Genomic DNA, 16,528 nt, shown 5'->3' with positions numbered 1-16,528 from the left:
TCCAGAACTACTTCAACATTACACCAAAGGACCTTTAAAAACTGTCCTACTGATACTCACTTTGTAATAATATTCAAACTGTTCACTTCAAAGAAGGAACTCAAATTGTTATGACATGACACTATCTTCTCCTGAGAAAAGGAATGCAGAGACCAGTATGACAGTAAAATTATTTTCTGAGATCAAAACTACTAGTTAAAGGCATGAATCTACAGTCATATGCCACAGTATATAAAGTTATTAGATGTTTTTAAATAGACATTTAGAGAAGCTACTTAATCAGTGCTTGGTAGAAACAGAGGCAGCTCGATAAGCAGAATGTATATCAAAGTTATGCAACAGAAACCCATCAGCAAATGCTTCATTTTTTTACCTATTAACATAATTATTTTGTAGTCAGTAAAAATGAAAATGACATGCTAGCATTTCAAAAACATGAGAAAATGACCCTCTAGGCTTTATATAACTACCAAAACAAGTACCAATACTTTATTTGCAAATTATTGTGCAAGAAATTACCAACTCAGCAAGTTTACGAGTCAACAAAGTGCGAGCTCTACCAGTCATAATCAATTTACATGTAATGATATGTCTAAATATGAATTTAAATGAGTTCTTGTCATTTCATGCTGATGAGCTGCTTTATCATCATAGATATGGACAGTGACCATAGCTAATGTTGCAGAAACAGCAAAGCATGCACAAGTTTTATGAGCCAATGATAACCCAGCAGGAATAAATTTGTTTTCATATAAAAAGACAGCCTTGGACTGCTAAGCCATGTTTATTTTCCAGTCAAATTAACAAAAATACTTTCTACGAGGTTATTTCCAGACATTTGCTATATGTGCTGCATCCACTGCAAATACACAGTATGAATCACATAAGTTTTCTTACCTTGAAACCTACTGCATTTCTCTTGCAAAGCATGAAAAGAACTCTGAGGCCAACAAAATAAAGAACCTTTCACCATCATCCCTGTTGTATATAAATATACATTCATAAAACTTGAAAATGGAATATTCTGGAGATTAAGATAACTCTAGGTTCTATTACAGCATATTGGTCATATCCCTGCACAACCATCTTTAATACAATCATCAAAAATTTAAAATAACTGGGGCGAATGAAATAAAGTTCCATTACAGTGATGATCAGATGATATGTTGGAAAAATGCAAGACAAAGACAGGTTTAACACACAAGAATGTATAATTAAAGGCTGGCCTCAAAAATGTCTTCATTTAATACAATTAAATGAATATAATGGCAACAACTTTATCAAAAGGACACCATTAAGTGCTAAAGTGATTTTCATTTTACTTAGGATAGAGGAAGTAAGATAAACAAAGCTTAACATTTTCTAAATTATAATCCTTTTAATTTCCCCTAGCTTTATTAATAATATAGATATTCCGCTAGAATACTCAAATATAATTTTTACTGATATACAGAATAATTTAAATGCATATTTGGTACAATTTCTTATTTTTGGTGTTCAGTAGTTGCTTTTGTTTTGATAAAATGATATAGCAGATTTATGCTTAACATCACAGATACATTTTGTCTATGTAAAGAATTACAGAGTTTTTTCAATTGTGGAATGGTATGTTTCATATATGTGAAATTTTAAAAATGTTGTATGAACCTGTGACTTTGCCATTACACAGATCAACCATCAGAAACTGTAATGAGCATGAGCTGACACACATTTCTATCTTGGCTTCACACAAGTACGGACACGCTGAAAATGTTGTAACATCTGTATGATTTGCTGTCACTTTGGTGATTGTGATATTCCAGGTGCGGATGCAAAGTGCACCTTAATGGTCCTCATAGAAGTACTTTTATCCCCCTGTATTTTAAAGGCATCATATTCTTTTATTCTCCCTTGTAGCGAGGAGGTCTCTTCTCCTTAAATGCAAGAAGGCCTTCAATTCTATCTTTTGTTGGGATAGTCTGCAATGAGCAGAGTAACAATTCATTATTGACACCAAAAACAATACCAAGAAAAATATTTTCATGCAATCCTAGTTCTTCAATGCATCCAAGATGCATCAGAAAAACTATAATACAACAGAAAAATTAAAACTATACAGTCAGATTTATGAAGGTATCAGACACTTCAAGGGCATGACAAAAGGTTGATGAACAATTTGGGTGGAGAAGGAGTACCTTTTCTCCAAACAGATGAGTTCAAAAAATTCTGTAGGGCTTGAGGTTTGTTGGGGGCAGGGGGTCGGGGGGGGAGGAAAGAGGGGAAAGTGGGGTTTGGGTTTCTTGGGGGTTTTTTGGTTGGGTTAATTTTGGGTTTTTGGGAGGAGGAAGAAGGTTAATCTGATTACCACATCTTAAATAAGCATAGACAGCTGATGCATCTATTTCTATCATAATGATGACCATTCAGAGTCCAAAAATCTTGTCTCAAAGTCCAAGAACATATAATCTCAAACACATCATTCCCATGCTTCACTGGCAAAGAGGTTTGTCTCAAAGTTTTATTGGTTAGCACATATGCCATTTGCGCACATGTTAGTGAAGTGTCCTTTGTATTCTTTCATATTAAACCAAAACAAAGCAAAAGCAAGGTAGTTCTTGGACTGGCATGGTAGTGTATGACTGGCTAGGTGTACGGCTGGTACTACTTCTCTACCTTCACCCTACCAGTACTGCTACCGATGTGTCCTGAACTACACCTCCTCCCTCAAATTTCTTACAAAATCAGACCAAGTAAATGGAAGTTTAAATAAAATGCCTAGAAGTCTGAAGAAGAAATCACAAGGCAATTTCTAGTTAAATTTCTGCACATTTCAGAAAAGGCATCAACCAAGCCTGTTTTCTGTGTTTTCTTCATGTAAACATATTTACATATTCACATACCTGCGCATAACAAGCTTCTTCAATTGCTAAACCTGTGACTAAGTCGACCTGAGGAAAAGAATACAATACCATTTTACCAAGAATTTTTTTATTTATTATATATTATTTATAATATCTAAATTACAACTCACAGCTAACGTAAATATTGTGGTTTTATATGCCACATACTAAAATACTTCTGCAAAGTTCTTCTACGCTACTTTAACATAGAAATGCTACACTGACATGTGGTAAGAGTGGTTAATATTTCTGTAACAGACTCCTGATTTAGCCATACAACTAGCATGCACTACACTCAAAAAATGTCTGCTCTTTACTATGAGTCATCTGGTTAAGTAAAAACCACTAGCTACCTGCACATTTATAATAATTTCATATGCTACAGAGGAAAAGATGCACTGTATGATTATGTAGACTTTTTTCTGAAACAATGAGTCTTGAAAATATCGTAGAAGAATAGGCTAGCATGCCACAAAATAAACACAAATTCAAGAGGATTTAAAACAGAAAAATAAAGAGGACCATGTCTGTCCTGCATCATCATCATCATCATCATCATCATCTATTTTTAATACATTTAATTTCTTTGTGAGCTGTCCTGAACAGTTGAAAAGGCTGAATTTTGGCCTCATGATTTCTCCATCTGTCTTAAGCACCACATGCTACAGAATTCACTAGCTCTCCACTTGACCACTGGAAGGACCATGGGAATGCACCACAAGCAGTTTTCAAGGAGAGATAAGTTAGAGCATAAGTTATCAAAGGAAGCCATGAAATCTGTGTCATGGTAGCTTTGTAACAACAGCTTGGACAAACATTTGGTTTGATTGGTTTTGATACAGTAGATCTTGTCTTGGGCCTCAAGACTGAACTAGAGATGATCCCTCAGAGTTCATCTAACCCTATCATCCCTAATTGTCTAAACACCATTATTTTGACCTTTCAATCCACTGTATCAGATAACTTAGCTTGTAGCATTTTGAACCTTGGGTATTGAAATAAATCTCAAATTCCACCCCCCATTACTTGCTGTGGAAACCTAACATACTCTGTGCAATGGCATCTGAGTTGGATTCTCAGGCCACCACCTACTGGTGTTATGCTTTGCTGAGCTCACTGGTTGCTTTTGTGACTTTTAAGAAAAAACGACAAATTAATCTTGGATTCAGATGCTGCACATTGTATGATTCTCTTTCCCTTGTAACAGATTGAGCTACAAGGTGTTTTGGTGCAGAGCCTAACTTTAAAAATGAACAGACCTGCTGAAGTCAGCATTAGGATATGTACACCTGAAGTAAAACACATGTCCAGATGGGATTTTAAATGAGCTTTAGAGCTAGGTCAATAGCATGGCAATGGAGTGGCAATCAGAATCCAACATGGAATCAGGTTCCAGGTACAATTTTAACACCAACTGCTATTAAACTATTAAAAAAATAATATGCCCTTCAGCCTTTAACTTTATTAGTTACTAAACACTGAGAGCTTGACAGACTTAACAGACTTTGATCATTTTTCCCACCTGAGATTTGAAACACAATTTGTTCACAGTAGTTTATGTTTACTTTCTACTATTAATAATTAGCAGAGTACACTACTCTGAGATTGAGATTACTAAGCCTTGTTACAGAAATTAGCATCTCAGGAGCCTGGGATTTAAAAAATTATATTTCATTCTTTAGAAAGTTTGACCAAACAGCCTTTGAAAGACTACACAATGATAAAATAAAAACAGTTCTAGATAAAGAATTTCACCACAGTACAACTGTTGCCAACCTGACTTCCAGCCTACTCTCATGGAAAGTACAGATCCTTACCTCCATTCCCTGATTGATAGCCAGTTTTGCAACTCTCATTGCTACTGGTCCCTAAAATGAGAGAAGAAGTTTATTTACATGTCATCAAAACCTGCAAGATTTGTAGCTGAAGAGTCTGCACATTAATAATCTTATATTAGGACCATCTAGATTTTGGACTTTTGTTAAATTTACAGTATATAAATCATATATCCTAGATTTTATCATTATAGTAGACACTTGCTTCTAAACTGATAGTTTGAATATTAAGAAAAAGTAAAAGTATACTATTTTCAAAAGAAACTAATTATTTATGTTTCAAAGGTGCTGAGTGTGTCCACATTTGTCAAGCTTTATCAATTTCCTTCAAAACAGGGCTCAGAATGGCCACTTTAAGATACATTATTATACGTCTTTGCAAGGTCAGTCCTATATTCCTACTATTGCACAACAGAGGCGTTAAAATATGTAATCATGAAATAAAATTAACTGATGCAAGCTTCAAACCTACAGTATGCAAAAGCCTGCTCTGGTCAAGTGATGACACTCTCTCGTGAGCAGCTGAGATCCCCAGTAAGCAGAGGGATTCCCATGCTTGCCTCCAATGTACTGCAGAACTACAAGACATCTTTGGGAATCATCTCAGTCCTGTGCCTATCCATCAGCATCAGCTTCTGGATATTCAGGCCTGCTGATTTGGGAAAAGCCAAATGCTTATGAGGCAGTACCAACAAGAAGCTGTAACCATCAATCAACTTTCCAGAACCACTGAATGTTAAAATTTTTACTATAGTTTTAAATGTCTTTCTATCAAGGTGCTCAAGACACAAATAACCACCAATAAACGCCATACCTAAGCTATAACATTTTACATTTCCAATGAAAAATTTTAGCTGTTACACTTGTGATCCAACAAAGTGGTTCACTAATTATTTTCTTTTTCTGCCTCCTATGACTTTTCTACCGAGAACCTTTTGCCTCTCTTCTGAGGAGTTCCACAGTAACAAAGTAATCCATTAAAATAATTGCTATACTAAAAAATAAGCCAGACCATATAATGAAAACACAGAACAGATCATGGCAAGATGAGGACTGATGGAGGTTTTTTCTTCACCATGAAATAATTTTGTGACAGTTCTCTTTAACAAAGCTGTTTCTTTTTCAGTGGTATTATTTGGTAAAAACTAAAAACCAAAATCAAAGTAATTTATTTTACCTGAGGTAAGAATTCTCTCGCCAGAGCTAATGCTCTTCTGTATGCAGCATCCCCTGCTTCATTCTGTTCTACCACATGGCTAATCAATCCTATTGATTTTGCTTCCTCACCATCTACAATGCGTGCAGAGAAGATTAGTTCTTTTGCCAATGACACTCCAATTGTGCGAGGTAATCTTTGCGTCCCCCCTAGAGTTTGTAAAAAGACAAAATGCAACTATTAGTTTCCCATGTATCTATAACACAAATGTAGATGCCCTGCTCATCTTAAGTATCTTCATTTTAAATTCCATAAACAATACATAAGACATACAGAAAATTCAACTAGTACAAAGGCATTATTGAATACCTTCTTCAGTTTTTCAGACTACATCTAAATTGAAATTAATTGCCCCGTTTCTTAGAAAGACATGTAAATAACTGAAAATAGATACTATTAATAGAGATTCTGTTCTATTACCAACAAGTTACCTTACTCATATCAGTCAAAAGCCAAACAAAAACTACTTGACAGTAATAAACATATCCAAACCCTCTGCTTCGTTTGAATGCTACATATTTTTACAATATAAATCACCACTTCCAAAGAACTATACTTAAAAAGAAAATATACCTTAACAAGTCTGCTCTAGAATTTGCACTTAGGGACAATATTATATGTAAACTAAACTAAAAGTACTGCTAGACAAGGTCTCTAAGAAGCCATGGTTTTGCCTCATCTTACTCCCGCATAGTTGTTGCAACCTTAAAGTGTGATTACAAAAACTAGGGAAGAACAATGACAGGTGCAGATCAGTGGAGAAAAGCATCTAAATTTATGACAGTTAGTATTTCTTAGCACATTTAAAACTTCTTTGACCTATCAGCATTTTCAGAAGGTCAATAAGATTGCTTAGCTGTACTAACAATTAACTTTTGAGAACTAACAAACAAAGAGAATCTGGGAATAATTGTTATCAAAATGGAAGATGTAGATTCAAATCACTGAAGCACATGTTTATGAATTACGAGAGAGGAAATGGCCTTTATCCAGGAAAAAGGATTTTGAAAATCACAAGGTCTACCATTTAGACATTGATCAGAAACAAATACTCAATTTATACAGTCTGTAAGCAAAAATTTCTTTCCAAATAGTTATTTCTGCAAGAGCATGCTAATATATTTAAATGTAAATATATGTATATATGCAAGAGGAATATTTATAGGAGTTGTTCAAAGCCGGGTGGTATAACACTGTGCAAATTTGTGTTCAATTAACAACATATTTTAATTTCTACTACATAAGGTGGACTAAGCCATCAGTATTTTATTCAAGCCATTCAGTTCTCCTACTGATGTTTCCTGAAAATACTTTCAATACATTATGAGACAAATAAACTGACTGGAAATAAACTAAAAGTTTTTGTGATTTAAAGATTCAGCTTTCAACTACTATTTTTCTGAACCACAAGCTTCAGTACTACTGTATTTTTTCCATAAAATTAGATCTGGCTTTGAACACCTTATAAAATACAAAATTGTAGATGGCTTGGAGGATTTCTGCCTTATGCCTTTCTAGAATAGTAGATGATGATGGCCTATAACAAAAACTGAGTTACATTTTCGAGGCAAAACCTGGAGGAATGAAAAAAATTATTATAACAATGAAAATAAAATTTGTAGAACAAAAGCATTAGTAAATACAAATAATGTGATATTCTCTATGATCCTGTAGTGCTTGAGAGGATTTTAGCAAGTCAGTCCTAATGGTCAAGGACAACAGATATCCAATAAATTCTGCTAATTCTGCTCATTTCGAAAGCTAACCCAGTGATAGTGCTAGGGGTAAAATTTTGCTATCAGCAAAATTTAGAGACATTTTTAAGAAAGCGCCAAGGGATGCACATACATGAAAGTAACCCCACACTGGATCCCAAAAAAAACTACAAACCCTGAAGCATAAGCATTCCCTTCAGCCTTGGCTTGCCTCACTGGTGACATTCATGGAGAATGACTAAAGCTGTATCTATCAAATTTATACCAGACGTACATGCCAGAAAAATGTGAGCTGTGTTTTCAAGAAACTCATGCTTCTGATACTGAGCTGTTCCACCACCACCATCCCCACCAAACATTCATTGGGTTTTTTATTTAAACATTGAACGTCTTTTAATTTCTCACCCAAATAAGCTGTCATGCTAATCAACATCTATTCTTACACACATTTTAAGCACACATTGGAACATAGCAAATGTGTATGTCATTATCCTTAAGAATATTTTAGTCACAAATTGCTTCTTTTATGGCAGCCATGGAATCTAGAAAAGCATCCAGTTTGGCTTTTGATTAAAGAAAACTATTTGTCCAAATCATAAGACCTGAAACCATATGAGGCTGCATCTTATGCTTCCTTCTTGCATGTATACTTAGTATTTTTCTTTACTTAATTAACTGCCCCTTCCTTTACTGTTTTATCTCTTCTATTACTGCTTTACCAGGAAATGCTGAAAACAAAGTTTCATTGAGCAACAATATTTCATAACTTTGACCAAACAATGGATATGTTGAAGCATGAAAGAGTGTTTATAGATTAAAAAAAACTGTTCTTGCCAGTGTCTTACACAATAGTGATTAAAGAGCAAAAAAAAAACAAAAACCAGACTACAGTTGTTTGCCTGCCTCCTACACTGAAAAGCCATTAAGCAGAGGAGCATACTCTTTGATTAATATTTACAGAACAGAAGCCAACAGTTCACTGCATCAATCATATAATATTCAGTAGTAGAGGTAACAAACTTGCACACACAAAAGCTGTAAGACCGAATTAATCAAATGCAAACAACACACTATAATACGTCCAACACACTGAAGTTGCATCCATTTATGAAGAAAAGATGGAGTATACTACAGATAGATGTTCTGTTTTGGTAATACACAAAGAACACATAGTGTCTGCCAACTATAATCAGAGCTAAAGGAAGTAACACCCAGTCTTCAAAGACGTTACTTAACCAAGACATTTCATCTAAATGTAGTGCAGAATTTGATGGGAGAATAGTTGTTTCATCTTCACAAATTTAATGACATGTTATTTCAAGGACTAGTGATCTGGTATTACTCACTGTGCTGATAAAAGTATTTAACATACAGTTGCAATGTAAATGTGTTCTTACCTGAAATGGTATAGAGTCAATGTTGTAATAATTGCAAATAGCATTTTTAGATACATTATTTCATATTTAAAGTTTGTTTACTGTGAAAAGACACAGTAAATAAAAGACTGCTAATTTCTGGTACAAGAACTATCAAACAGTATTTTTAAAAATTTAACAAATAGTTGATTTTGTATGAATATTTATTTACTGTGAGTAATTCATCATTTACAAAATATTTACTCAACTGGTTTGAATTAAGGGAATTACATGATAAATGCCCAAGAGTATATCCAACAAGATGAAGCAACCAGCTTACTGGAAACAGATTCATCATTCTGGCAGAGAATATCTACAGTCAGTAGTTTCTCATAGCTAACGGCACTGTCAAAAACATATTGGAAAAAATCGTGTTCTGATAAAAAAAATCCAAAATTTAATTCAATAATAATCCTGTTTACCAAATCAAGTAAAAACCAGTCCTCCTATCCTATCCTATCCTATCCTATCCTATCCTATCCTATCCTATCCTATCCTATCCTATCCTATCCTATCCTATCCTATCCTATCCTATCCTATCCTATCCTATCCTATCCTATCCTATCCTATCCATCCTATCCTATCCTACCGTTTGATTCACAGCAGATGAATTAAACCGACAGGTTTCTAACTTTCTTGTTTTAAAGAGTACTGTGAACATCTTATACTTTATTAATAATCAGTGGCAAAACCAAAACCAGTCATCCACAAACCTAATTAGAAGTAAAATATATCCATGTGATTTTTTTGCAGAAAACTCTAAGTAGATTTTTCACTCTTCCATTGCAACTCATAAAAATATGGAAAGCAGAAAGCCACTGTTTATAATAGTGAATCCTCAACAATATAAGTCCACAAAAAAACTCTAATATGGATAAAATTATTATTTTAGTATAACACTTATCACTCATGTTATGTCCTATTTTAAAAGTCTCTGTAACAAACATAGCTTCCACTTTTAAAGTACCTGCCATCTGCTGCTAAGTTAAGAAGTTTTCAAAATACAAAACATGCTAAAGGTCTAAACACTGTACCTAGATAGTATTTAACACCAATTTTCCAACAGACTATTTCCAAAATTATGTCTTGATCCTGAGAAGTTGTGTATGTTTTATTTAATTTAAATCCAGGTATAAATCTTTATGGGCTCAGGCATCCCCAATTTTGTCTCAGAAGAAAACATGAAGAGCCCTTCTCCAGCACAAACCAGAGAACCAAATAACAACCAAAACCAGCTTAGAAAGACACCCATAAAGATGCAAAAAAGATGACAGGGTGAAAACATGATGGAGAAGAAAAGAAACAAAACACTACTTCTGTAAGAGGAAAAAAGCACTGAGATGACAAAGAGCAGGCGGTAGGTAAGGCCACTCTTATATACGGCTGCACAAGTAGCTGTTTGGAAAAAGACTGGAGATCTGAGGAAAGACTGAGACAGTGGCCTGAGGCTGACTCAGAGGTTGCTCTAGGATCTGTAATAACTGAGGAAAGAAATTTTTTTAGCAAAATTTCATAGTAAGTTGCCCAAAGGGCTCACACAAGTCTGGCTTGTCAGTCAAGCCAAAGAAAGCTCCACAGGCATGCCAGACACAATCTCTCTAGCCGAGGTTCAAGAGGCAGGACAACTTGCTGTCTGTGCCAGCCTGGCTGTGGCAAACCCCATTTCCAAAACAGCTCACTTAATTTGCAAATCAGTCCTTAACTTTCACAATCCGTTCTATTAATCTGCATCTGTGGATTGGTTTATTTAAAAACCTATCTGAAAAATACCTACACCAAACCGCCATGCATGGGTGGCTTGAAGATGAGAGCTTAAAGCAGAAGAATGCAGTACTTGGTTTGAAGATGTATGAATGCTTAAGATGCATGAGAGGAAGTGTAAATACACTTTAAGAATTCACTAGCAGTTAAATAATTACAGCTTTTGTACTGAAAGATGAAATGGTCATGTAAATTAGAAAAACTAATTTATTTTCAAAATAAGTACTTGTCTTGTAGATTGAGAAAACAGAAGATGGTTTCCTAGCAGATGGCTGCTACGTGAAATGGATGGAACCAAAGAACTGCATCTGGAACCTGAAGTTTATAAAATGGACTCCATTTCAAAAGGGATTCTGCACCTGGCATAAGGAGCTCACTCCACATTTCACTCACAAACATAGTACAAACAACTCCACTGTCAGACAAAACACTGAGAAGCACAGATCTGTGTTATTCCAAATGGACACCCACGACTTGTGACTCCAGGCAAAGCTAATGCACACGCTGACAATATTATTTGGTTTTAAACTGAAATTATTTGAGAAAAAAAACCTATCAGAGATGGCAAAGACTGTTCATGTACTTACTAACTTCTACTTAAGTGTACACAAGTGCAACAAGCATGAGCACACAGAGATAGTAAGACCATGTGCCTTCCTGTTACTCCATTATAGGAGATTGGTATTTTGTTTGATGATGCAATCAGTCACCCTAAACAAAATTCTGAAGTAGATACACATTAAAACACAAGTCTTCTTGCAGATAGATATTAATGGCCCACAAGAAGGCATTTTCCAGTTTCAAAATTACACCTACAGATTTATGAAGTCATTGCTCAGCTGTAACAACAGGTAGGAGGTTTAGACCAGTGCTACACTATATGATCATACTTCATAAATCATGTGGGATTTATATGTAATATATGTAAAAGCATTTATTTAACTTGTATTTTAAACAAATAATTTTACTAGTCCGTATTCTTATAATTTTCAATTGACTATGACAGCTAAACTTCATTTCATATGAAAATGAAGACAAGAAAGAAACAGACATGAGAAAAACTTATCACTACCTATGGCAAGTGAAAGAGAAAAAGTAATTATCATGTTAGTATCCTATTTTACTTATATTTTTAATGAGATCACAGTCTGAAATTGCATCAATTACTCTAGATTTCAGTGGATGGAACTGAAATGAATAAACAATAAGCAAAGCAAAAGATAGACTAAATAGATTAATAAACTAAAAATAGACTAAATTAACTAATAAACTGAAAAAGAGACTAATAAATCTGAAGTCTTCACTGCGTAAAAGCAAGTGACTTGAATGTTTTCCTCACTTGAGTGCTCTTCTTACAGGAATCTGCCACTTTATTCTTCTTTCAGCAAAGAAATCTGCTAAACCCCCCAACCAATTCCTATTCCTTAACTCTGTTCTTTCTCCCATCCTGACTACTATCAAATTAATCTGCTTTCAACTCTTCCAGAGTAATGGGTTTTTAAGAATTGATGTCTGAAATTATTCATCCCTGAAATTCTGTGACTTGAGCAGCACTAAAGAAAGGAGAATTGGTAGCTAATATGATGGAAGCTCAGGGAAAATGGCAAAGTCAATGAGACAGCAGGAGGACACAATCTCACCTGGTCCAGCTACCAAATCCCAAGAAGGCAGAGCACTCTCTCTACTAATAAATATATGCCAAATTAAGTTGTTCATACAAAGCACATTTTCCACCTTAAGTAAAATGTACTCCCAGCAGAGGAAGTATACACTACAGCTACACTGCAGCTAACCTAGTACTTAGGCTATAACATAATATCTACAACAATTTGGGGGTGGCTTTGAAAACACAGATTGTACAAAAAAAAATGGCTAAATCCTTCACTACTGGCATGCATTAATATAGTAATATGCAATGCAAAAAGGAAACTGTTCCATAAATTGGAACATGAGATACCTTAGTATCAACATTTCAGTTTAAAGCCAATTCCTGTGCAACAGTGGACCTACTCCAACAAGCACAAACTGGTATTTTAACTTTATTATCTGGGACGAGTCAAACATTTTTCCTTAACTTCAGCTCTTCCATCACCTTCTTCATATTTTTTAATTCTTAAAAAAAAACCAACCCAGAAATCAATGTTTGAGAGGAAATCAACAAAGAGACTAAATAAGCAATTATTCCCAGTCGTCATCTGACAGATGGTTACAACACTACAGTAATGAATACATTAAGAAAATACCTTTTATGTTCGCCTTACCTGCTACTGTGACATACCAATACAGGACAGAAGTCACTGTTTTTAGCATGCAATGCAACATGTATTGTATGCAATGGCAAATCTTTCCCCCACACATGAAGAAACTAGTGCTAGTTATATTCTTCTGTCACCTAATCAAGCACACATGAGTTGGATTTAATGGATCTTTATGGTTTTAAGGATCAAGAAATTAGACGCTAATTTTGTTTTCCTTACATCCTCCATCCAAATTCCAGGAAGAAAGACATTAGGGGCTATACAGGCATGAGGTAATGAAGAAATTAACCCATATCAACAGCAAGAGCTAGAATAGCTGCCCTGCATTTGTGGGGCCCTTCACTGCACTTATTAAAAAACTTACAAATATATTTTAATTAACATAATTCATTAAGAATAGTTTGTATAAAAAACACTAAGGTTCAACAACATAGGGAACACCACTCATTTCTGACTAGCTGGCTTCATCGTGCTTTTCAGGCAGGACTATTCTGGAGTGAGCAGAGCCCACCACTTAACACTTTGTGCTTCTACTTGTGGCTACAGCCCAACTGCTGGCTCCTAGTTTCTGGATCTCTCAGGGCACTCCTATATGAAGATCCTTTGACCCTTCTCTGGCAGCAATCCATCTGCTTGACTAAAGATTCAGTGCTAGAGCTCTCCCAAACTCTCAGCAGGTTAGGAACATTTTACTGGAGCCTGGAGACATCAAAAGTTCTATTACTGCCTAAGTCCTTCAGAGAACACATGGCATTTGAGAAAGAAACTAAAATTTTAAAAGAAATCTTTAAATAAAGGAAACTTATCTATTGAAATCTGAAGAGAATCATGGAATCTTTAACGAAAAAAAGGTTAAATGACAAGCCTTTTAACAGTCCATTGGCCTGCACAGCCAGAAATTTGATGAGCAAGCATGAACCTACATCACCTTCTTAGCCTCAGTCTCTTTTCTCTTTCTTTCTCAGATGAAGTGTATTTTTTAAAAGACTTTTGTTTCATTTTAAGCCTGCAATGTGTTTCACCCTAGTTAATGCCAGCCTTCTTCCCTATCCGGACTCAACTCTAACATTTATTCTTCTTGGAAGCAGACCACTGAAACAGCTCAGAAATTGAAAGTGTTATTTTTAATCCTAGTCTAACAGGGTTGTATCTTACCATGCACATGTAATTGAAGGTCACACAGAAAGCTGTAGGTGTACTGTGGAGCTATCTGGTGAAATACCAAAAGTAAGATAAGCTTGCAATGTGTTAGCATGGCCCTTATGCCTTTTTATGTTACAAAACATAAATATGATTTTGAGACAGTCTCCTTTTCTCTTTCCGTCTCTCTCATCTATTTCCGTGTCATACATCTCTATTTCTTTAGGTGTTTTTAAGATTCTAAAACAACATTTTTGATGAAGTAAAGAAAACCAAAATAAACAGCCCTCCCTCTCCCCAAAAAAACAACCGAACAAAAAAAATCCAAAAATCTGAAATAAAACATTATAGTTTTACAACTTGTTTTCGGTTGATAATTAAATGCAGGCATTGAACCGAACCCTCCAAAGGTTAATAGTCTTACCTACACCTGAAAAAAAACCTTATTGAAGTGAATTTATCCCTCCCTTCTAAACTGTTGCTTGTACTCAAGCCATGTACTAATTCATACCAGTGAGACTTGTGTGAAAGAAAACCCTGGTTGTTTGAACAGACAAAAATAAAATATAATTAATAAAAATGAGACCAATAATGCGACAGTGATCTTACATGGTACTCACACTGAATGTGTGGAGTATCCTTGAACAGAAGCAATTTTAATTGTTTTGCAAAGACAATTCCCCAGCCCTGGTAATAAGTATATCCTCTTCTTATTGGTTCATAACAGAAGAGAAGGCTAGGTGCAGCTGTGATCTCAGGCTGCTAGGCTTGAATCCCACAATTTCACCCGCTTTTGAATAAATAGTCATGAACCCCTACAATACTCTGGCTTGGGTCCCTAAATATGAGAGCAATGGTGTTTTCCCCCTCAAAATTAAGAAACGTTTTCTGCAAATATAAACTACATACAGCTGATGCTCAAGGCACACAGAAAGGAAGGTAGGGTATGGGGAGAAAGACATTTTTCAAGCAAAAAACACTGGGAAATTTAGGGTAGAGAGTAAGCCTGAAATTGTAAGGAGTTAGAAGACATGACTGTAATTGGAAGAAAAAGTTTCAGTGACCCTGTACACAGCTTCTAAACGTTTCCTTTTTGTGTAAGATCATCACTCTATTTTCTAGAAACTGGGCAAATAAAGGCTTCCTTTAGCTTGCTTGATTTCTAGAAATGTCTAGAAAAAAATTCTTAGGACCATCCAAATTCCCTCTGGCCGATAAATACATTTCATCATTCTGCATACTCAAGGAAGCCAAGAAGCTATGAGGATCACATAAGGCCCAAGGTAAGAGGAGAATTTCACTCTATCCATAATGAACTATGAAACTCCTTCTATCAGGTATTCTTCAGATTAGCATATTGACCTAAAAGGTCAAAATTAAACTAACTTTCTTCATCCTTTATATTTAGATAAATCAAGTTTCAATGTAGTATTCATATTTCTTGATACTCAGATGCAAAATAAAGTCAAAATATGCACCAGGGTAGGCTTCTGATAGACTGAATTCTTAAAACACTCATGTCTATGTCAAGTACATTACACTCTGTTCCAGTTTTCTTTAGTTTCACAAAACTGCCAGAACAAGAATTAGCTTAGAATTACTCAAGAGAAAACTTAAATTAACTCAGTCATCTGAATAACAGTCTTTCAAGATCTCAATTTCTTATTAAAATATAAATAATATTAACATAGAATTATTAGCATAGTTACAAAGGATTATCAGCTTTTGCTTTCAGGATGAAAAATGGAGGTAAAGAAGGAAGGACAGGAATCTACTATTTCTGGAATTCAGAGATTTGCAATAGTTTGCTCAAACAAATCTCCAGAGCCAGAAAGGTTCTGTGAAATAATTAAGGAAACAGTACTTCATAAATCATTTTGTTCAGCTTGTTTTGTGGTAAACTAACTTGTGCAGCTGTTCTTCTGAGGCAGACTACACAATCACAATTTCATTTGTTGAATTTTCTGTATGCTGAAGAAAAATGCCAGACACAAGAGTGAATTCATTAGGAGTTTGGAAACTATTTTTCTTTCTCAAATAATACAGTCATAAATGAATATGAAATGGAAATAATTAGATTCTGTACTCTTATTCAGTAATGACAGATCTCCAAATAAGTAAACTATTCAATTAAAACAGAGCTACAGAATTCATACTGATATAAAATATGTATCTTTAATTTCCTTCAAATTTAACATTGACCATAAGTAGACCAAATTTAGAGTTTTGTCTTACATTGGCCTGACACATTGATGCGACTTCCTTCACAGCTGTCAATCCCATGGCAGCTGAATATGGGGCCAAAACAA

General features: G+C 34.9%; 1 protein-coding gene across 2 annotated transcripts in view; it reads right to left on the bottom strand.

Moving 5' to 3' along the window:
• Window positions 1-237: 237 nt before the first annotated feature.
• AUH (AU RNA binding methylglutaconyl-CoA hydratase) overlaps window positions 238-16,528 on the bottom strand; it is a 111,862-nt gene continuing 95,571 nt past the window's right edge. The window contains exons 7-10 of one of the 2 annotated variants that reach the window (XM_038124195.1): window positions 5,892-6,079; window positions 4,697-4,747; window positions 2,880-2,927; window positions 238-1,958 (exon numbers count right to left, since the gene is read on the bottom strand). In XM_038124195.1, coding sequence (XP_037980123.1) covers window positions 1,881-1,958; window positions 2,880-2,927; window positions 4,697-4,747; window positions 5,892-6,079 — 365 coding nt within the window. In that variant the 3' untranslated portion in view covers window positions 238-1,880. Of the gene's footprint in view, window positions 1,959-2,879; window positions 2,928-4,696; window positions 4,748-5,891; window positions 6,080-16,528 lie in introns of those variants that run through there. The other variant, XM_038124197.1, reaches the window with a different exon arrangement.

This window comes from Motacilla alba, chromosome Z (genome assembly GCF_015832195.1).
Source record: "Motacilla alba alba isolate MOTALB_02 chromosome Z, Motacilla_alba_V1.0_pri, whole genome shotgun sequence".
Taxonomy (NCBI): domain Eukaryota; kingdom Metazoa; phylum Chordata; class Aves; order Passeriformes; family Motacillidae; genus Motacilla; species Motacilla alba.
Note: the sequence above shows the minus strand (reverse complement) of the source record. Positions and strands in the feature narration are given on the sequence as shown.